This window comes from Heteronotia binoei, chromosome 4 (genome assembly GCF_032191835.1).
Source record: "Heteronotia binoei isolate CCM8104 ecotype False Entrance Well chromosome 4, APGP_CSIRO_Hbin_v1, whole genome shotgun sequence".
NCBI lineage: Eukaryota > Metazoa > Chordata > Lepidosauria > Squamata > Gekkonidae > Heteronotia > Heteronotia binoei.
This window is the reverse complement of record NC_083226.1, coordinates 147,579,569-147,602,676: the sequence shown is the minus strand read 5'-3', so window position 1 is coordinate 147,602,676 and position 23,108 is coordinate 147,579,569. Positions and strand designations below refer to the sequence as shown.

Below are 23,108 nucleotides of genomic sequence, written 5' to 3'. Positions count from 1 at the left end.
ATTGGAAACAGGTTATCAGGCGCACCAGACTTGATGTGGGGCCAATGGCAGAGCTCTTGGACTGCCACGTGGGAAAGTCTGGAGTCCTAAAATGTCAACACAGAGAAGCAACTGCATCTGCATCATGCAAGCAGCAAGCTGCTACAACAGAAACAAATCCTGCAGGGACAGCCCTGCCACTAGGCAATTGCCTAGGGTGCCAGCCTTCTGGGGGCACCAAATTGGGTGCCCCCATGTGACTCAGTGACATTATCAGTGTGGGGGGAGGCACCAGAAGTTAACTTTGCCTAGGTGCCAGACAGTCTACGGCCACCCCTGAATCCTGAACTACTGCACAAAACAAAAAAGTTTAATACCAATGGGAGGGCAGACTGAAAACAGCAGACCATCTTCATCTACCGCTTATTTTATTAAACCATCATTGAAGTGATCAAAGGTTATGTTGATCGGATTACAAAAATGCTATCTACATAAGTAAGTGGAACTCAGCAACACAGCATCTAGCAATCCTTCTACCCTGCTAGATGAGACACAAATCAAAATAAAGAAGAGGTTTTTTGCAAGAAGAAAGCAGACAGAATGCAGCAGAAACAGCAGAGCAGCTTGCCTCAACTTATCCTTGGTATGCCATGACAAAGAGAAAACTCCCTCCCACCTTCTGCTAGTAACCCAGGTGTCTTGCCCCCATTTAATGGTGGAGACTGTTGTGGCCCCAAGGCCTCTAAATTGCCTGCTTTAGTGGCATACAGTCAAGCAGTTATACCTGATAAAGAAAACACATGTCTCAGTGTTGCAACACTCTCAGCCTATTTTTAATGAGTAAGAACTCCAGTTCATTGACATGCAGTTGGCAGGGCTTGATTTGGTGAAGTGACAAAGAGCTCAAGGGCCAAGATATCCCAAGGTTTCAAGCCATACACACATGTAATTAGAATCAGAGTTGGAAGGGACCTCCAAGGTCATCTGGTCCAACCCCCTGCACAATGCAGGAAATTGACAAATACTTCCCCCCCACAACCCCAGAAGATGGCAAAATTGGCTACCTAAGATGACCAATGAGGTACTGTAGACAATTCTTCACCTATTAGGTGATATATGAAGAAGGAAGAAGGAAGGAAGAGGAGGAGAAGATTGGATTTATATTCCACTCTTCACTACCCAAAGGGGTCTCAGAACAGCTTACAATCTCCTTTCCCTTCCCCTCCCCACAACAAACACCTTGTGAGGTAGGAGGGACTGAAAGAGCTCTCCCAGAACAGCTCTGAGAGAACTTGTGGCTGACCCAAGGTCACATCAGCAAGTGCATGTGGAGGAGTGGAGAATCAAACCCAGTTCTCCCAGATAAGAGTCCGCACACTTAATCACTACACCAAACTGGCTCTCTATTAACACTACAAAATGCTAATACTACAAGGGAACAAAGAACAAATTCATATGACCATTTAAAAAAATAAGATGAGGTGAACATGAGTGAGCTTCTTCCAACAGTCTTATCCAACTGATCAAGCAGAGTGCTAACTTTCTCCCCCTAAAGCTACCATTTGCTATGCAGGTATATCTCCTACCAGCCAATAGCTTCAGAAAGAGTGGTGCTTCACTTTAAAAAGGAACATGGCATGGATAAGAGATTTTTTTCCCCCTTAAACCCTCTTCTAGTACTTTGGCCTCCAGCTGAAAGGACAGCTCTCCTACCATCTTGTCCAGTGAAACCTCAGGAAGTTTGTTGTGCCAAACTCTTTACGCATGTCAAATCAGTTAGAACCAGAGAAGTTTTAAAAAGAAAGATGCTGCTGTTTATAGTATTGCCACTATTGACTTTCATGCCATGTACTGCAAAGGAGGCATGCCTCTGCCCGTTATGAATGACCTGAACAAGTCAAGTCACCCAAAATCTAATTTCAGGAAGGTCTCAGCCAAGCTCTTAGTTCTGTTTCCAACAAAACAAACAGGAATTTCATCTGGGTCTTCAAAGCAATAGTTACAAAGCTTACAATTCTATTAGGAACCAAAGAAGTCTTAAATTTTATCAGAGAGATCATAAAACAAAACTCCACTTATGGAAGTGATGGCTTGGTGACGGAGCACAAAGTGTCCTTCAAAAACATTCTCCCTGTAAACAGTCCTACCACAGGACCATTTTTATGCAAAAAAAAACCCCCACAACCCAACAGGTGTTTGTTCTTTAAAGTTTCTGAACTATAATAAATCTGAAAGGTAGCCACAAAACTATGTTGGGAATAATTTATGAAATCCAGTCCTACATGCCTCACTGAACCAACTGCAGGGTTTGAGGTTATTGTTGGCTACGACAGACTAACGTTAAAGATGACGCCTCCATTGTGATTAGATGGTCTACCTGCTTTGGCATTTGCTTCTCTCTCGGCAGAACATAGCAACTAGAGAAAACAGCTGAATATCACCAAAATAAAGTGGCAATTTTAAGTTGTTTCTTTTATAATTTTTATAGCAAGGAAAAAATGCATTAGGTTGCACACAATCAGAAAGCTTTTGTGTTGCAATGTTCAATAAGGACAATCCATTTTTTCCCTACAAACCTAAATCTTACTCTCCTTTTATATGAAGTAAACTTGAAATCCTGTATCAGGGAGCTTCAGCTTTTAAAAATAGATCTTGTTGGTATAGTCCAGGGGCGGCCCAACTGGCTCAGGAGCCACATGTGGCTCTTTCGCACATGCTGAGCCGGTGCATGGGAGTAGGCAAAGTAGGTGGTCGCCTAGGGCACCACCTGGCCTAGGGGCACTATGAGGTGCCCCCTCTCCTCACGCCCACTGCCTTCCTGACTTTGCCGAGCCTTGGGAAGCCTCAGTGAAGTCCACAGGGGCATGGCTGCGGACTTCACTGAGTGACTGCGCTGTCACCTCTCTGACTTTGCTGAGGCTTTCCAAGGCTCGAGAAGCCTTAGCAAAGTCAGGGGGGAGTGACATCATCAGGGCACATGTGCTTTGTGTGTGCAAATTGAACACTTGGGGTGGGGGCAGGGGCGCAGGTTTTGGCCTGAGGTGCAAGAACCCCTAGCACCAGGCCTGTGCACATGTTGTGTGGCTCTCAAAGCCCCCACCACCCTATCAGCCTGCATTTGTTTCTTTAAATCACTTTTCCAAGCCAAGCTAGCCAGTTGCTTTCTTTCCATTTCTCCCTCCCGCCCAATCTATTTGCCTGCCTTCCTTTCGGCTCTCAATCATCTATTGTTCCTCTCTTGTGCATCTCAAACATCTGACATTTATTCTATATGGCTCTTATGTTAAGCAGGTTTGGCCACCCCTGGTATACAGTCCTAACTAAGGGGGCTGGTTTGAAGGAAGCAACAGCACAGGCCAAGTCCACCCAGGTGGACCAACTCCAGGTTTCGGTAGGCTGTTTGTTGGCAGCAACTCACACCAGAGTTTGGGGTATTAATTTGAAAATTAATTTTAAAATAAAGACTTGTATCTGTCTGATTTTTTAAAATAAACATTTAAAAGAATTTTTGAAAAAATGAGATCCGCAGGAAAACCTGGTGAGCACTCTGAGGCGTCTACAGATGAAGGGAGTTGGCTTAAGTGAGGATTTATTGGCTGTACGGCTGAGGAGTGCTGAGGGAGTGCTATTGGACAGAATCAAACCAGCCACTCTAGATACCATATGGCATGGGGGGGAGGGGGCTCAGCAACTCTCAGCACAATTCTTCGCAGAAAAATAAACAAGGTGTGAAAAAATGTTGTAAAAATAAAGAACAAATTGGAAGGAAAACCGCACACAAAAACCATGAGATAAACCACATTGAAAGAAAGCCCACGTAAACAGAAGTGCCTTTACTCTGGTGCCAACAAATGGCTGGTGGAGGAGAGGGTTCTAAAAAAATAAGAAAGAAAGTAAATTTGCTCAAAAGCACCATAGCCCTTTTGTACCATCATTCCTTCACTGATGGCAGATTCCTTGATTTCCATTCAGCAGCCATATATGCCTTTTTGCATCAGTCACCAAAGACATAATTAACTCAAAGCTGTAGAGAAGTGCACCTTTAAGACAACTAAGTTTTATTCAGAATGTAAGCTTTCGTGTGCTATTAAGCAGACTTCACCAGACAAATGGGCATGGACGCCGCAATTCTTAATATAAGTATGCAGCGTGGAATCATGCGAATGTTTTTTAGCAGATTAAAAGAATCACAAATAGGATCAGTGTTTGTTAGTATAGGACAAAACAGGGCTGAAAAAACACTAGGTGATAAAAAGCAGACTGCTGACATAGGGGTGAAATAAATCTAGGTAACATTCTGGCTTTGTTAGTTTAAATAGAGGGCATGTTTACTCAAGAGAGTATAACATCCATATAGTTTGCCATAGGATGGGTTGGTATATGTAATAAGACAAACAGCCAATATCCCCCACTTGAGTATGTCAATACAAAAAAACAAAATCAAAAGATATTCTGATACACTGTTCTAAAAGAGAAACAATATAAGTCAGTCCTTAGAAAAACAGGGTGCATTAAAAGTATAGTGGAAGGTGGGTTATTATATGCAATGAGACAAATAGCCCACATCCCTCACTTGAGCATGTCAACACACACAAACAAAAAACCCCATTATTCTGATACACTTTTCTAAAAGAAATACATTGGAACACTATGGATGCACAGCTATACTCAGCGAGAGTTGGTTTAGTCTGAAATTTTATCCAGCACAGTTATTTAGAAAACACAGCAAGAGGACCTTAGGAGACACTGCAATTCACACCCTGTAATATCCTTAACCAATAACTGCACTTGCTTCTCAAAAGGCGAAGTGAACAGACAACACTGAAACATGTAGAACAAGAAAATCTTAACTTTATCAACATCTGATGGGGCTTCTTCCCTCCCAAGTGTGTTAAGTCACTCTGCCACTCAGCCTCGAAGAAGCAGGCTGCTGGCAACACTACCCAGTCCCACCATACTTAGAGGTAGGAAAGAAATGTCTCAAGGCAGGAAGACCTCTCTTTTTGCTCACACCTGTTTGGAACAGCTCTGTTGCAACATTCAGACATGCTGCTGCTCTTGGTAAATCTAGTCATGTTGTCAAGGGGGGGAAAGAGCCTAACTACACTGCCTGAACATCCATACTGCCTGCATGACATGACTGTGAGCTCTTCTCTTCCCAGGTTTGGTCAAGTCATAAAGGCAGATCAGGCAGCAGCCTAGGGTGGCAATTCAAAGGCATGCCTCTCCCAAACAGAAGCTTTTTGTGAGCACAGGCTCATGTTGCTATGAGGACGGCTGGCTCCCCACACTGACCAATCACCCTCCAACACCTTTGACAATGTCACAGATCACTCCAACACATTTAAGGTGGCAGAAGAAAATTTGATTTCTCCCTTACTTCTTCCACACCTACTCAAGAATTAATGACTACCAAGTTATAACATTCAGGAAACAGAAGTAGTAGACTACACAGGCACCGACTTTGTTGACCATTTGCTGCTACCAGCATATCCTCCAAACACCTTGTTACCAGACACAGAATATATTAAAAGGGCAAAATACTAGTTAGACATCTTCATTCCCTCTTGGCTCCACATGTTTCCAAGCTGCCAGCAAGTTTGCATGATTTTAAATGAGCTCACCTAGAACACAGTGGCCAAAACATACCAACCTTGAGTTAACCTGTCTCAGAGCACGCATAGTCCATGCACACCCACACTTTTTAAAAAATGCTTCTCTTGCATAAAGTCTCCAAGGAAATGTTTAAGCAATGTGAACAGAACTTTTTAAAAGCACACACTTCTATTACTGGCAGCTGAAGAATATACTTACTGCAAGGAACAGCATGCAATACATGGAGAACGAAGAATGTCCAGAGTAAAAAGACAATCTGAAAAACAGGAGAGTAGACATGTGTTGATTGCTTTTTACTTGCACAATGACATCAAACATTACATTAATCAACCTCCTGTTGGAGGAAAAAAAAGGTCAACTATAACACAAGAACATTTGAGACTAAGTTTCTACTCAAAATACAATCCTATTCTAACTCCAAAGGCAAATTTTTAGTCACCAAGTGTGGGTTTCAGACTGTAACTAGGGGGAAAGTATTGCTTTACAGAGGATATTTCACAAAGAAATAATCTCTGTGTGGTTGGCCAGCTTTTTGTCTGCCAGGAATTTTTCCATAGCTTATCTTGTGAGGAAGAAGAGTTGGTTTTATACCCTGCTCCTCTACCCAAAGGAGCCTCTGAGCACCTTACAATAATTTTTCCTTCCTCTCCCCAAAACAGCCATCTTGTGAAGTCAGTGGGGCTGAACGCATTCTGAGAAAACTGTGACTGACTCACAGATGGCTTCATGTGGAAGAATGGGGAATCAAACTGAGTTCTCCAGATTGCAGCCCACCACAGTTAACCACAACACCGTGCTGGCCCTCTCTGCCCCTCAGCCAAGATACCCCGTATGCTGCAGGGGACTCTGGTGTGCATTCTCTTACATGTATTCCCAGTACGTTTCATACTGGTCTGCTGACTAGGCCATAGACCTTGGCAGACTGAGTTCCTGGCGTATACTCAAAACCCCTCCTTTTGCTGAATACTGCAGGGGAAGAGCCAGTTCCAGTTAAGGAAAGCTGCCCCTGTTCATCTGTAAAGAACTTTACAGGCTCTCTGACAAGCAGCACACCTGAGGAATAGGGAGATCCTTCAGAACACTGTGACCAATTCCCCACTAGGCTTGTTCTGACATTGGAGCTCTTTTCCCCCCAACAATTCCCTCCAATTTTACACAAGCTGCCCTGGGGCTGCGACTTGCCCCACCTCTTTTCCACGGCAAGCAAGGTCCTCTGAAAACTGGTTTCTGCTTGCCACGGGAAAGAGGTGAGCCAAACTGCAGTCCCGGGCAGCTTGTGCAAATTGGAGGGAAGAATGGGAGGGGGGGGGGGACGACTCTGAAGCCAGAACAAGCCTAGTGGGGAATTGGTCTGTCTTAAACTGCTTCTGTGCATACAGACAGACAAGCCTACCTGGGAGGGAGTTCTGAAGTTTTGGTGCCATGACTGAGAAGGCCCTTTCTCGGGTTGCTATCTTCAAATGGTAAGGGAGCCCCAAAAGTAGGACCTTCATGGTGTAAACAGGGTTCCTATAAGGTTTCCCATTCCAGCACTAACCAGATCCAGATTTGCTTTGCTTCACGTGCTGTGTCATGTGCTCAAAGTGCTTCACAGTCTCTCTCTCATAGTGTCTCTTTCAGAGTTGATCAGTTTTGCTATCCCAACCGTGCAGATGGGAGGTAATGAGATAAGAGAAACACCTCCCCCTCTGACAATGTATTACAGCAGAGGCAACATCTGAATGGGAAACTTTTACTACAATGGTAAATAGACAGATTTCAGTCGTCTGACAGAGTTTTGCCACAAGACACAGCTAGAGCTGATGACCTTATACTTGGAAACATTGGATCTGCTGCCGGGCTAACGCATGTGAACGGGTGCCGCAGGGGTGATGCCTCACCTTTATCCTATCACTCCACTCCACTCCCCAAAGTCCGAAAGCCTAGTCTTAGCACAAGGAGCATTCCTCCAACTTAAGCAGCTTTTCCTTTGAAGAAAGGCTTCCTCCTTTTCTTTGTGGAATGGTAGGACAGAGGCAGGATCCACTCCACTCACTGAAGTACACAGCCTCTATTTTTTTTTCATGCTTTGGTATACTTCTGGCAAGCAGAGGCCAAAACTTCTAACCTGAGTAGAGCCACTGAGGGTGTCAAGAGTTCCATCTGGAAATTTGTTCTCTCCTTGTTCAACCTGTCAGTCACATGCATTTCTTTGCCTTCTCTCCCCCTCCCCTCCTTTTCAGTTTTAATATTTTAAACAGAAATACAGGCACAGAGAGAGACAATAGAATTAATGGGGCCTGCTGAACGTTCCTCCAAAGGCAGCTCTTTCGGAACATTCCGTCTCCCTTGCCAGCCACAGGCGTGAACCTCCCAGAGTCCTCTGCTATACTAGCAGATACGAATGTTTGTCCTTTGCACTACTGTCTTTCCCACCCAAATAAATAAGCTTTGCCCAAAGTGAGAGTATCCTGTCGCTGGAAACATCAAGCCCCTCGCTTTGTTTTGTTTTGCCCCCTTTAAATTCTTTTAAAAGATCTCAATCCAATCCAGTAGCAGTTCATAGATCAGGCTGTAGAGCTGTCAGACTGTATATTATTGTTTCATGACAACTGGCTTCACATATTTTTCTCCTGGAAAGGTTTATTTCAGCAAGTCTGATAGATGGGTGTTCAGGTTTGTGTTCAGTTTCTCACTGCGGCCACCAAGCCAAAAGTTGGCACTATTTGTTTTGTTTTGTTTAAGAACAAACCACTTAATTTGTGAAACAGCCCCTAAGCACCCAAGTCTTTAATGAGGGGCAGAGGATCACCTAATAGACTCAGCCCAAGACAGGGAGAAACGAGCCCTCTGATGCTTTTTGACAGAGTTAGCAAGGTACTTTCCATGCTCTGTTTCATATGTATGAACTATGGTAATATGTACAAAAGGCAGCTGTATCCTCTGAAGAAGTTTTAAGTTTTCGAACAGCCATAAAAATGGTGGCACCATAAAATGTCACAAGTTTCAAGTTCCTTTTTAAAATCCAGACTTTGACAGTGAAAACATGATCCAATTATGTTAAGTGTTTCAGCTTGTTACTATAAGCCTTGTATTTCATGCAACTGAGAAAGCAGCAGGGTTAGCAGAGCAGGGGGGGAATGAGAACCAGCATGGTGCAGTTGCTGGACTAAAACAGGGGTGGCCAAACGTGCTTTATGTAAGAGCCACATTAAATTAACGTCAGATGCTAGAGAGCTGCAAGACATGAACATGAGATGTTTGAGAGCCGCAAGAGGAAGGAAGGAAGAAAGGAAGGAAGGAAAATGGGAGGAGGAAGAGTTGGGAAGAAAGCAACTTTAATTTTAAATGCATTCTCCAAGTCAGCCAACAGGGCAATTGGGGCTTTGAGAGCCACACAATGCGTATGGAAAAGCCACATGTGGCTCCCAAGCCACAGTTTCGCTACCCCTGGACTAGAATCTGTGAGATACCGGTTTGAATCCCCACAAGGCCAAGGAAGCTTGCTGGGTGACCTTGGGCTCCGCCTAACCTACCTCACCAGGCTATTGTGAAGGGAAGATGGAGGGAAATTATGTAAGTTGCTTTTGCATCTCCATTGTGGAGAAAGGTGGGGTACAAAAGTAGTAAAAACAGAAAGGTACACATAAATGGGAACAGATGTTATAGGGGCTTGAAAATAAAAAAATCCTGAACAGAGAAGTATAAACATTTGGTGTGTTGAACTTGTAGACTAATTTTAAAAACCTATCCAGACAAAGGAGTGGATGGACCAGAGAAGCAGGGACTGTTGGGGGGGGGGGGGGGGCGGACAAGGCACACCTGGTGGTCACATCCACACTACAACTTTTTATTAATAGAAATGTCAAAAGGCAATGCTATAGTGCAATACACAGGAAATATGGGAGAAAGTTCTGAAAAATGAACAACAGGGAATAATTCCCACAGTCACACCTTCAGTTTCTCCCTCCCTGCTGGCTATGTTCATAACAACTTGCTTCATACATTATTTACATAAGTGGCTGGCCAAGGCTATTATGCCCCAAAATGCACTTAGTAAACCAGGTTCAATATTATAAAGAACAGAAGTAGCATTAATTAAAGTTTTTTAAAAAAAAAATGGTGGCCTATTCAGCTGTCTTTGTCCAAAGGATCAAATTTAAATATTTCAATACAAGTGCCTTTTTGGTCAACTGAAGTATAAGACTACTGGCAGTCTAACAAAAGCCATCTTCAGTATTTTCTTTTCATCTTCTGTTACAGAAACAGGCCTAATCAGTCTAAACATAGAAAGCCCTTACATCTCTTATGGTACAAAGATAAAACCAATCTTCAAGGAAAACTGGACATTATAGTATGGAATGAATCCATAAAGCAAAAATATCTTCACCTGTGTGTTTACTTTAGTTCTAGTCAACTGTATAAAGTAACAAACAAACCTATGAAACTTCCTTAAGACCAGTGATCCATCCAAGCCAGTATTGTCCAATGACAGAAAGGAAATCTCCAGGCCAGGGGTGTCAAACATGTGGCCCAGGGGCCAAATCAGGCCCCCAGAGGACTCCTATCAGGCCCCCGAGCAACTGGCTCTTGTTTGCTCCCTCTCTCTTGCTTCCTTCTGCATCTCACCTTGCTTTGCAAGGCTTGCTCAATCGCACAGGAACTACAGAGCAAAACCTTGATTTTCTCCATTGCTTGAGGCAACTCCCCATCCTGGTCCCCTGAGAAGGGAGGGAAAGAGCCAGAGTTTCCTTTGCCCAATTCCCTGGATCCCATGGGAGAAATACAAAGAAAGCTCCTTTAAGAGCAACAAGTGCTAATGTTTTAAGGGTTTTTTTTAAAAAAATCTTTAGTTGTGTTTGTGTCCTTTAAAAAGTTTATATCTCTGCTACCTAATCTTAAATAGGTACACACATAGCACGGCCTGGCCCAACAAGGTCTCATTTAGGTCAGATCTGGCCCTCATAACAAATGAGTTCGAAAACCCTGCTCTAGGCTCTAAAAATCAGAGAAAGATCGTTCTTTCCTAACACCCATCTAATACATTTTTATTCTTACTTTCTTCCAGGCTCGGGGTGGCATACATCATTCCTCCCCTCCCCCAACTGAGATCATTGCCTGAAGACTTCAGGGACTGAACCTGGAAAATTTTCAAGGCAGAAAAAGCTTTACCACTGAGCCACATTTCCTTCATTAATAACCTATTAAAACCACTGCTTTGAATTTTAAAGGTTTCCTCATGGCTGAGGGCATGTCAATACTACATACTTGACCAGTTTCTCCCTTCAAGGTTTCTTTCCCCCTACTGTCTTTAGAACTGCGTACTGAAACTCTACAGTAGATGTCCATCTATTTCACAGAATTAGAAAACTGGGATCCTTATTCCTGGCCCTGGAATCCATTTCCAGACAACAGAACCTGTTTATCCTTGTGGTCCAGATGGGTCTTGAGCCTTACAGATTAAATGGTGACATTTCCTAACTGTTTACTACTTGTATGGAATAAATGAAGCCCTTACGTTGGGAGAGACTGGGTGCCAATTCTGCAAAATATTTAAGCACCACACCTGCCTCCCAGAGAAACCAACTTCGTTTAACAAAGTTAAGGATGTAATTCTTTCTTTAAACCAAGCATGAAATATAAAGGAGATAACCATATATTTGTTATTCTTCATGTTTCACAGCTCACAGCATGCCTTAACAAGTTATGCATTCTACACAAGAACAAACTGCACAGAATATCCTCTTCTTAGATCATTAGCACTCAGAACATAAGATGATTTGTACAGCCATACACAAAAACTCTTAGAACTATTATAGCATCCATTATCAATTAATGTTCAGTCTCTTTCCAAAGCCTGAACTCCTAGTAATGTTCTAGGAACACTCAGAACCAAGGAAATGTCCCTTGTGCACAAAAACCAAATCCTTTATCTGTAGCTGAATATTTATATTCTAAACTAAATTAAGAGCAAACAAGCTATCTATCTCCTAATATAGTAACATTTCACAAAGCAACACAGCAAGATGCTCAGAGAAACTACCAAATAAATACATCATGTGGGAGAGAATGAGACTTGATTTTTCTTCCTCTATACAGAAACTGCCATGAACTGGCCAGCCCAGGTTAGGCTGATCTCATCAGATCCTGGGAGCATTTGCCCTAGGTAGCATTTGGATCGGAGACCACCAAGGAATACGATGTTTGTGACACAGAGGCGGGCAATGGCAAATCACCTCTGAATTGACTTGAAAACTCCACAGGGTCTCTCTGTCAGCTGTGACTTGACATCACTTTCCACCACCATACAGAAATTAGAAATCTGGAAGCGAGCCAGAATTAGAATTCACATAGGAAGGAAACTGATAGATCCAACTAGGTTTGTTGTGAACAAAGTAAATTTTGCAAAACTATTTGCAAAGAGAGAACATTAAATCCATCTTGGTATGCACCTTCAAGTTTTTGTTATTGTTGTTCAGTCGCACAGTCAAGTCTGACTCCTTGCAACCCCATGGACCAAGTCATGCCAGGCCCTCCTGTCTTCCACCAGCCTCTGAAGTCTGCTCAAATTCATGTTAGCTGTATCAGTAACACCATCTAGCCATCTCATCTTTTGCCGTCCCCTTCTTTTGCCTTCTGTCTTTCCCAGCATCACTGTCATCTATGCTCCTCTAATTATATCCTGTTTGGATTACTACAGTGCACTTTCTACATAGGGCTACTTTTGAAGACTTTTTAGTGACTTCAGTTAGTACCAGCTGCAGCAGCGAGATTTCTTACTGGTTTGGCCTTCAAGGAACACATCTTGCCAGTCTTAAAAAGAAAATTTCAATCAAATAAATTGGAGTAAGTTAAAACTGATGGTAAGGCTTAAGATGTTCCACCAGGTGTTTGGTAGAGGACAAGGACAGCTTCTATCTGTCTGGCACTCCTGTTCACTATTCCCACCCCCCGGAGGCGGTGGCACAATTGGAAGTTTTTAGTACCATCAAATTAGGTCAGCTATTGTACTTGAATTGTTTTAACTATGAATTCCAATATATGAATGTGTTTTCACTGATGTAAACTGTCCTGAGCCCTGTTTTACAGGGAATGGCAATCTAGAAATATAATAATAGTAATAATAACAATAACAATAATAATGACAACTTAACTCCTTCTACCTTGTTGTAAGATTTATGGGCAAAAATTCTATATATTTTTTGCCCAGAGCAACAATGGCAACACAATGGTATAACTTAAGAGTGCCATCATTGCCTGGATGTTGTGCCATGACGTCCCTGTTTTGGGGTGGTGTTTCCCCTGCCAGCCAGCTGAGGGTGGCTGATTGGAGTCCTCCAGACCAGGGGATTCCCTGACTAGACCGGGGGGTCTGGCAACCCTAAGTGAAATGTGTTAGATGACAACTGCTGAAATCACCTCTGTTGTATGCATTTGTAGTATGGTCTTGGTCAAATTGAGTTAATTAAAAAAAAAAGGTAAAGGTGGTCCCCTGTGTAAGCACCAGTCATTTCTGACTCTGGGGTGACATTGCTTTCACAACATTTTCATGGCAGACTTTTTACAGGGTGGCTTGCCATTTGCCTTCCCCAGTCATCTACGCTTTACCCCCAGGAAGCTGGGTACTCATTTTACCAACCTCAGAAGGGATCGAACTCAGGTCATGAGCAGAGCCTGGACGGTAGTACTGCAGTTTACTCTGCACCACAGGGTCTTTCTGTTACTTGTAATGTCATGCTATGGTTATTTCTGAGTTGTATGTGCCACTTCATTAAAATCGTACTATCTCAAGTCTGCAGATGGTCAGTGAATTAGGTAATGGTCTTGAATGTGATAGAGAGACCCACTCATTATTTGTCAGAAATAACAAAGGAAAACCAGAAACTAGACTGTGGGGATAGCTGGAAGCACATTTGCTTAAGCTTAAAGTTCCATTTGAACTTGTGAAATTTTTTCCATTGCTACCTAACAGCTTTGATTTATGACTGAATATTGTGCATGGGAGTTTGAGGTGAGAGATACATGTGTATATATCATGGATGGAAGTTTGTATAGTTTTTACAGGATATAATTTCACTGTGTACAATAGAAGGGAGCTCTGTCTTTCTCATCAAATGAACTCTGCAAGAGCTTTGCTACTGAGGTAATACTTCTCTCTTTGTTTTGGAAACCATTTCTGGCAAAAGCCAGGAGTAGGATAAAGTTTCATTTTAAACTGAAATTGTATCTTCAGATGTTTTCAAATTAAATGTCTTTTAGTCAGTGAGCAGAAAGCTGGACTTTAGATTTCAAGTTGTATATGATCAAAGGCCAAATAATCTTAGTAGCACAAGATTTGATTAATTGATTTGAGGTTTCTCTGTTTTTTTGCGCAATTGGGACAACAGTTGGCAGTTGTGCATAAAAATAAAGTTTACAATGCTGATCTGGGCTGACAGTCTCTTAATTGCATGTGTCAAAAAAAGGCTCCAGAGGTAGCTCTACAGAGTTGTTTAACCAGATGTGTGTGCCACTTTTGACTAGGAAGATGAATTGGTGCATAGCTCATGACATTTTTGTGAGTATTTTGATTTGATAAAAGGTTTGCCTGTAACCCCAGAAGGCTTGCTGCATAGGAAATGATGCCTCCAGAAGCATAAAAAAGGTGGTTTTCTTTTAGCTCTCATGCAGTCGGAAATGGGAAATTAATCTTTAAACAAAACAGCACAAACTACAGCTTTTAGGAGAGGAAAGCTCAAAGCATTAGGAAGGAACTTAAGGAGGTTCTGGTATTTGTTGTCTTGAGGCCAATATAAAGAATATGGAATTGTCCACACACATTACTCTGATGTTACTACCAGTGGCAAACATATGAATCAATGCCTCACTGTGGTTCAGTTCCTCCCACTCCCCCCCACATTGGTTTCTAGATTGCATATCTGAAGATGGAAGTAACATTGAAAGGGGATCTAGCATGCAGCAGAATGTTGTAATGGTCACTGCTACAGAGAGTCTGGTCATTTTATAAAAAACTGTTAGGCTGCCTTTGCTGGAGACAGAGCATCAGACTGGATTGTTGACATGTGGCGTTATCAGCAAGCACATCTTTGATTACTAGGAGTTAGTTGATTCATAACTATTAGCTCTTTTAAAAGCCAACAACAAAAGAGCGCGAGATTAGGACAGTTTACTGAGCTTAGTACTGTTCTTTTATTGCCCAGGCTAGCATGTGGGTGCCATTAAGACAATTTGGAAACTTTAGTTAATGCAAGATGCAGTGGTCTGTTTGTCAGCGTGAATATACTACACCTTTGTTTAAAGCAGCATCACTGGTTGCCAGTTTGTTTTTGAGCTCAATTTGAATCACTGGTTCTCACCTTTTAACACTGCTCCCTGTACAGAGCCATGTGCCCATCTATATTCTCCTAAAAAAGTAAAGGTAGTCCCCTGTGCAAGCACCAGTCGTTTTTGATTCTGGGGTGACGTTGCATCACAATGTTTTCACAACAGACTTTTTACAGGGTGGTTTGCCATTGCCTTCCCCAGTCTTCTACACTTTACCCTAGCAAGCTGAGTACTCATTTTACTGACCTCAGAAGGATGGAAGGCTGAGTCAACCTTGAGCCAGGTACCTGAACCCAGCTTCTGCTAGGTTCAAACTCAGGTCATGAACAGGGCCTGGACTACAGTACTGCAGCTTACCACTCTGCGCCATGGGGCTCATTGTCTATGTTCTCCTGGTCAACTACTTTTTGACATTTCTCTTCCCTGACCAAAGTCTGTAGCTTTTTTCTGTTATATTACCTGCCCAGTGGATCAGTGATAAGAGCGTCCACTTCTTTGCAGGGGTTTAGGAAATGATGCAAGTCTGTTCTGTTTTCTTTGACTTTCAATGACCAGATTTCCTTTTTCAGATATTTGATATTGGATATATTTTCAGTGGTTTGTTTTGTTTTGTTGTTACTTCATTTTATTCCTAACATTATTGTGTCAGTACCACAGATTGTAAGCAGATGAGTCGAATTGGGGCAAAGGTATAATACTTGTAAGTTCTGTTGCTTTGCAGTTCAGTGATAGATTTAAGGTTGGATCTACACGTCTGCTCTGAATTTCATGTAGTCTCTCTCAATTCACTTATTTGCATGTCACATTAGTAAACAGTATGAAAATGTGTTCAACATGAGTTCTGGCAAGGGAGAAATGTTAAATAAATAAATAAAATTAATATAAGCCATGGAAAAGAACACCTACTTTTCTTATTAATGGTTACATCACTTGATAAGCCACAGTATTTCCATTTTAGTGCAGCTGCTATTGGCAAATCTGTTGAAACACACACGATAAAGACGAGCTATAAACCCCTTTGGTTCTTATAAACACCAGTTAATCTTTTGCTGGGGTGGGAGGGGGGAACCCATATGAAAATAGCCTTTTGCTATGCTTAGCACGTTAGCACATTATTGAGAAAATTAGCATTCGCAATCCAGCAGACAGACTCCTGGCAACTGTCTGAAAACAGCTTCTGGATGCACTTGATGGAGGAACCCCAAGGGACATCAGTGGTGCATATATTTGCTTTAAAAAATTCCTTAAAAGCAGGTGTTTGCTCACCAGCGAAAAGAAATAGGAAATTCTCTTAAGCAATTGCAGTAACTTCAAGTTGCTTAAAAATGAAAAAACTGTTCTGAAATATTGTGGCTGAAAAATTGACCATGCTTTTAGTCAGATTACATGTTGCTTATGCAGTTTTATGATACTGATACAAAACAGTTTTGCTGTAATTGTGAAATGCTAAACTGCTTTCTTCTGGATCCACTTGATTTTATTCTTCAAAGAGGAGGGGAGGGGGAGGGCAGAATAAGAACCTGGTTAAAAAGCCCATTATGCTCAGACTAGATATTTTTGCTTTGTTATATCCTTGGACCAACAACTGGACATATTTTTTGTCTCTAAATAAACTCTTAATGGCAAAAAGTGAAGAAGACCTAAAGAACCTCTTGTTGAGGGTGAAAGAGGAGAGCACAAAAAAGTAGGCTTGAAACTCAACATCAAAAAAACTAAGATCATGGCCCCATTACTCCTTGGCAAATAGAAGGGGAAGACATGAAAGTAGTGACAGACTTCACATTCCTGGGATCCAAGATCACTACAGATGGTGACTGTAGCCATGAAATTAAAAGACATTTGCTCCTTGGGAGGACAACTGTGGCAAACCTAGGCAGTATAATAAAAAGCAGAGACTTCACCGTGCCAACAAATGTCCGTATAGTCAAACTGATGGTATTCCCAGTGGTAATGTATGGTTGTGAGAATTGGACCGTAAGGAAGGCTGAGTGCAGAAGAATAGATGCTTTCGAGCTGTGGTGTTGGAGAAGAATCTTGAGAGTCCCTTGGATTGCAAGAAGATCAAATCAGTCAGTCCTAAGGGAAATCAACCCTGACTGTTCCCTGGAAGGTCAGATGCTGAATCTGAATCTGAAGCTCAGATACTTTAGCCTCCCAATTTATTTATTTTATTTATTTATATTAAGATTTATACCCCGCCCTTCTCACCTAAGTGTCTCAGGGCGGCTTACAACATAATAATTAAAACAACTTCAGTTTAAAACATTTAAAAATACAATTAAACCATAAATTAGTAAAAAACAAGATAGAATAAAACCGGCGGCCTATAGATACGTTTTGTTCCATCCAAGATGTTTTACATTGTCAGCTAATGTCATAGGCCTGCCGGAAGAGGACTGTCTTGCAGGCCCTGCGGAATTGCCCTAGATCCCGCAGGGCCCGCACCTCTTCCGGCAGCTGGTTCCACCAATAAGGTGCCGTTATTGAGTAGGCCCGATCCCTGGTGGATTTTAGACGGGCCTCCTTTGGCCCGGGGACTACCAACAGGTTTTGTGAACCTGAGCGTAGTACTCTCTGGGGAACGTGTGGGGAGAGACGGTCCCTAAGGTAGGCAGGTCCTAGGCAGGTCCTAGGCCAATGAGAAGGGAGCACTCACTGGAGAAGATCTCTTTGTGGTTGTCTTACTAGATGACCCATATTGGTCAGCTTAGGGAGACCTATGATGGTCAGTTTAGACCTCCTAGTGAATCTTTAACAACTTATAACTTTGGGAAGATCTGAAAAACATACATAGATACAGGGCTGACTAACTCTTTGACAGGTCACCCTTCCCATCCAGCCTTAGATCTTATGTGACTGATACTTTGCTACAGACTGGACCTGATTTTCAGAAACAGCATTCAATTATTAATGGCATTCTAACTCGGCTATCAAGGCTTCACTGGATGAGTCAGGAATGGGAGCCAGGGTAAGATGCCAATTTTCTGTCTTCATTTCTACCAGCAGTTATTAAATTGGAGCACAAAACAGCTATATCATTCTATTTAGCACTTAGGTAGACCTCAACTCTACTTACAGCTCTCCACCTGGCCTCCATTAAATTAATTTTTAATCAATGCAATGATGCTCATTTTTAATGTTTATTCAAAATGAAAAGAAAATGAGAATGCACTAAATACTTCCAAGGGCGCTCCAACAAGGGGGGGGGGAGTGATAGGGAAGACTAAGAACAAGTTTTAAAGGCTGACTTGAGTTTATAATCCTCCACAGGCTATGAAAGAGGTATTTGGAAAGATTTCCTTAAAAACGAAATCCAAACAGAGATCAATAAGTCAAACAAGCTTCCTTTATTCCCCTGGAATACCTCAGGCTGTAAATTTAAAAATGACATTTAAACAAGAATGACAGTTTCTCTCTCCTCTCTCTGGGCAGAGAAATTACTGGTAGATCAGATCTATCCATCTGTGCACCAAATAAGCCCTGCAAGTAGCTCTGATATGGAACCAAACTGCAGTGCTGGAGCACACGGGAGAATAATAATAGAACATGAGCAAAGGTCATTGTGGAGACTGGCTCTATTCCCCCTGCCCTACTGCCAGAGAGCACGGCTGAGCTATGAAACTCCTGGCTGACTCTCTCGCTGCGTGCTGTATGCTGGCCTCCAGCCTTCCCTACTCAGTTCCTGGGCTCTAAAGGGCCATCTGGCTTCCTATTCTAATAGGGCTCTACGCATTCACAGTAACTTCTCTCTCTCGTTTGCTTCAAAAATTACAGATTATCAGAAATGCCCAAATGTGTGGAATTAAGGGAATGCTGCTCCTCACTTTCAGTGCTCTTAATCTTGCTCCCAATTCTTTCTTCCTTCAATTACGACCCTTTGAAATTGCTTCATTCTTCTCATTTTCCTCCTCAAGGTATCCCGGTTCCCCCCTTCATCCTTTCTCTCCTTCTGCCTTTCCTTTCTTCTTCTTGCCTACAGAACATGCTCCATCTCTTCTAAAAACCTATTTACTATTAGTTCTTCCCCAGTGCTAATTAATACTCTTCAAATTGTATTGCAAATGAAATTACATGAAGAATATAAACTGTGTGAGTCCAATAGCACCCTGAACACATGAACCTGCCTAATACTGAATCAGACCATTGGTCCAACAGGGTCAGTAGTGCCTGCTCAGACTGGCAGCAGCTCTTCAAGATCTTACATAAAGGTCTTTCACATCACCAAGTACCTGATTTCTTTTAACCAACAGAGATCCCGGAGATTGAACCTGAGACTTTCTGCATGCCAAGCAGATGCTCTACATGTGAGCCACAGCCCGCCCCCCCCCCCCCCATAAATGACCAACATGATTTTCAGGGTAAGAGCTTTTGAGAGTCAAGGCTCCCTTCCTCCAATGAACAGAGCTTTGATTCTTGAAAGCTCATACCTCAAAAATCTTCTTGGTGTCTTAAGATGCTACTGGATTCACATCTAGTTCTTCTACAGCAGACAACTACAGATATTCCTGAAACCATTGTTGTGTAGTTTTTTTTACTTACTACAGAAAATGAGCATATCTGCATTACTGTGAATCTGATTCCGTCTCCCTTCATTCCCAGGGGTGTCAAATTCATTTGTTATAAGAACCAGATCTGACATAATTGAGACCTTGTCAGTCTCGGCCATGTGTGTTCCCATTTAAGATTAGGTGGCAGAGATAAAAGCTTCATAAAGGAAACAAACAAACACAATTAAAGATTTTTTAGAAACCCTCTTAAAATAAAACATGCTTAAAACATCAGCACTCATTGGTCTTATAGGTGCTTTCTTTGTATTTCTCCCATGGGATACAGGGAACTGGGCAAAGGAAGCTCTGGTTCTTTACTTCCTTCCCCAGGGGACCAGGAGGAGGAGAAGCCTCAGCCAACAGAACAAAGAGAGGCTTAGCTCAGTAGCTCTGCTGTGCAACTAAAAGAGCCTGGCAAAGCCAGCTCTCCCTCTCCCTTCCCTTCTTCAAGCCTCAGCCAATGCAGAAAATAGAAGTTTTGCTCTGTAGTTCCTGTGCTACTTAGCAAGCCTTGTAAAGCAAGCTGTTATGCAGAAGGAAGTGAGAAAGAGAAGGAGAAGGAAGCAGATGACAACCAGTTGCTCGAGGGCCTAATTCAGCCCCCCGGGCCACATGTTTGACAACCCTGACTTAAGTGATTGTATGATTGACCAGAAGGTAAGGTAAGGACAACATATACAACACTGGTCCTCAAATATCTGCCCAAAGCAGATGTGTCACAGGCCTGAGCTGTTAAACAGCTATTTTAAGTACAAATTTGTTTGTTTGATTAAATTTACCAGTAAGATACAAATAGATGGACAAATTATTTGTCACACTGCCAAAAATGAATACATATGATGTTAATTCCAAAATACAAACAAAGCAGTGTCTGGTACCTTGAATTATTGATGGGGTAATGAATTTATCAAGGTAGCATAAATATAACTAGCCTTGTCAAATAAAATTGTCTGGCCAACATTCAGCCAACTTAAGCCTACACAATAAGAACTCCTTGAATTTTCATGATTTTATAATAAACATTTCCTTCTTCTGTAACTAAGAACGAAAGATACACCAAGAATATATTAAATGTTTTAATTAACAAGAGATTTTTGTCAAATGAACAAACATCCCCCCAAATTTAAAAAGTAGCTTGCTTTAGAGAAATCACTTGCAAAACAACAGAATAAAACTGATCAGGGATGCACACTTACTCTGAATTTACAAAATGACAAAGTAAATCAGGATAAAAATAAATAAAGCAAGTCAAATGGCATCTGTGTTCCTCTTCAATGTCTCATTTACCATACTGAGAAACTGGAACAGCCAGCAAGGGAGAGCTTGTTTCAAGATATCTGGCCTTTGTACAAAATAATTGTGATGCATCCCATTCCAGCACGAAAATGCATAAAATTGACAGCACAACACTATTGTTACTTGTTTATAACGAGTATTACACAGTTACACTTAACTCCTTCCAGCCTCCATTTTAGCATTCTAACAGCATGTCTCTTTCCCTTCAGTTTCTTCTGCTCCAATGCCAAAGAAACATGGTACTCCTAGTCCCATACTGCCCTTGTAAGGCAAATATAGGGGATTGGGGACACAAGGCAGGGTGCTAAAAAATATCATCCTGTGTTGAATGTTATCCTGCAAGTCTCCCTTCCCAAAATTTCTACCCTGGCATGTATCTAAAATCACTGAGTAATGCCACTTCATCTAAATAAACAAGCAAAAGTAAACCTATCAGAGAAAAATAGCCACAGAATGGGTAAGAATTTTAAAATGAGAACGGAGCTATGGAAAAGTTTAGCCCCATTCCTCACATCCTATTCACACTGTAAATGTCTTGGGTTTTGGAACATGTTTTTACTTAAGTAATATGCAGCTTTAGGCCAGAGTAGTACGATTACAAGGAAAGGCCCTCCTACCTGCCCCATCAAACAAAGAAGTTCATTTGGTGGGTACATGAGAGAGGGCCTTTCAGTGGCAGCCCCCAGATTATAGAACAGCCCTCCCCCAAGGAGGTGTGCTTGGCCCCCTCGCTTTCAGTTGAAGACAATTTTATTAGGACTACATTTGATTAAGTTACTAGCAGCCCTAATTTATGGTTTTAAAATTTGATTTCTACAGTACTTTATATATTTTATCTATATTATAAGCTGCCTTGAGCTTCCAAAGGAAGAAATGCAGTTAATAAATGTTTTAAATAAATATCCAAGAACATGTGTGCATACACGCGCGCGCACACACACACATACACATCCTGCCAGTTCTGAAAATGAGGTTACCAGCAGTACAAACATTATAAAAAAAGCTACAGAACCATAAGGACATTTTATTTAAAAGTAGATTTTCTTTCTTTAGGAAAATGCCCTTGTTTGGCTCCTCAGCTCCTGTTTTTGTTCTCTTGGTTTAAAAATACTGAGTGTCCTTCCGTAGGCCAAACAAAGAAACTTTAAAATTAGATGTGTCTATTTATTTACGTAAAGCTGTGGGAACGGTGCTTTCAGTAAGTTGTGAAGTTGTATGCTAACAGTTGCAGGACAGCTCACATTATACCGAACACTTCTAAAAAAATACAGAACCAATCACATTTTAAGTAAAACAGCTGACACCAACATCCAAGCTTTGTGGACAGAGAAATGCTATCTCTGTTTTTACAAAACCATCTTGACATACTCTGGTTTATATGCTTATAAAGCCACTTCTAAAACAGTCCTAGTCCTAAATAAAACTACTCACTTTTATTTCACATTTCAAAGGGAACTTCACTACTACTAAGGGCTTTTTTTGAGCAGTGACACAGTTCTGCCTGGCTTGGTGTCCGGGGCTGTGGCCTAATATGCAAATGAGTTCCTACTGGGTTTTTTCTACAAAAAAAGGCCCTGCTACTACTACTTCTTTCTCACTGTTATTCAAGGTAAATTACAAAATATGAAAAATAATTCTAACAAACCAAATAGTGCAATGGGGTTAGGACTGAAGACTGGAAAACAATAGCACAGTATAAAGGGTATAAATCAAATAAATGGTATAAAACAACAAAACTGTCAGTGTAGGCAAAGGCCTTTTTGAGGTAACAAAACATGTTTAGTGAGTGTTGGGATAATACCTGACCCCCATGAGACTATATCTGATATGCAGTTGCAACCAAAAAGTAACTGGAAGTGAAAGTTCAAGATACCCACATACCAATGTAAAATACCTGCATCAATCCAGTCTTCCATCATTAATAATATATAGTGCCAGAAAAGCTCTATGAAGACATGCATACAGTAATAAAGGTATGTACTTTTAAAAAATCCAGCACCAATACTATCTATAGCTATTCTTGATGGAGAACCAATCTGTCGTGTGCTTTCTGACAGACTCATGAATGTGGTTTCTGAGCAGCAGCTAAGAGACTCCCCTATTCAATAACAATCCTTGTTATAAAATAAACTTTTCACATCAAATTAGCTGTCTGATTTTTGTATTTATAGCAAAATAAAGTCTTGCTATGCTTCATGGGGCTGTGGATCCACTTCGGCTGTGACAGTTTCTTTACACATAAGAAGAATATAACACATAAAAAGAATAGTGAGCAACTGATTTAGAAGGATAATGAACTAGCAGACAATAAATAAAAACTAAAGCAACGTTATCAGGTCTCCAGTGCCTCTACCCAATTTTAGGCCT

The 23,108-nt window shown here is 41.6% G+C and overlaps 1 protein-coding gene across 2 annotated transcripts in view; it reads right to left on the bottom strand.

Moving 5' to 3' along the window:
• The window catches only part of PLPP1 (phospholipid phosphatase 1), a 114,303-nt gene that overhangs the window by 23,248 nt on the left and 67,947 nt on the right, over window positions 1–23,108 (bottom strand). For both annotated transcript variants that reach the window (XM_060235980.1, XM_060235982.1), the window contains exon 4: window positions 5,794–5,851. In XM_060235980.1, the coding sequence (XP_060091963.1) occupies window positions 5,794–5,851 (58 nt within the window). The remainder of the gene's footprint in view (window positions 1–5,793; window positions 5,852–23,108) is intronic.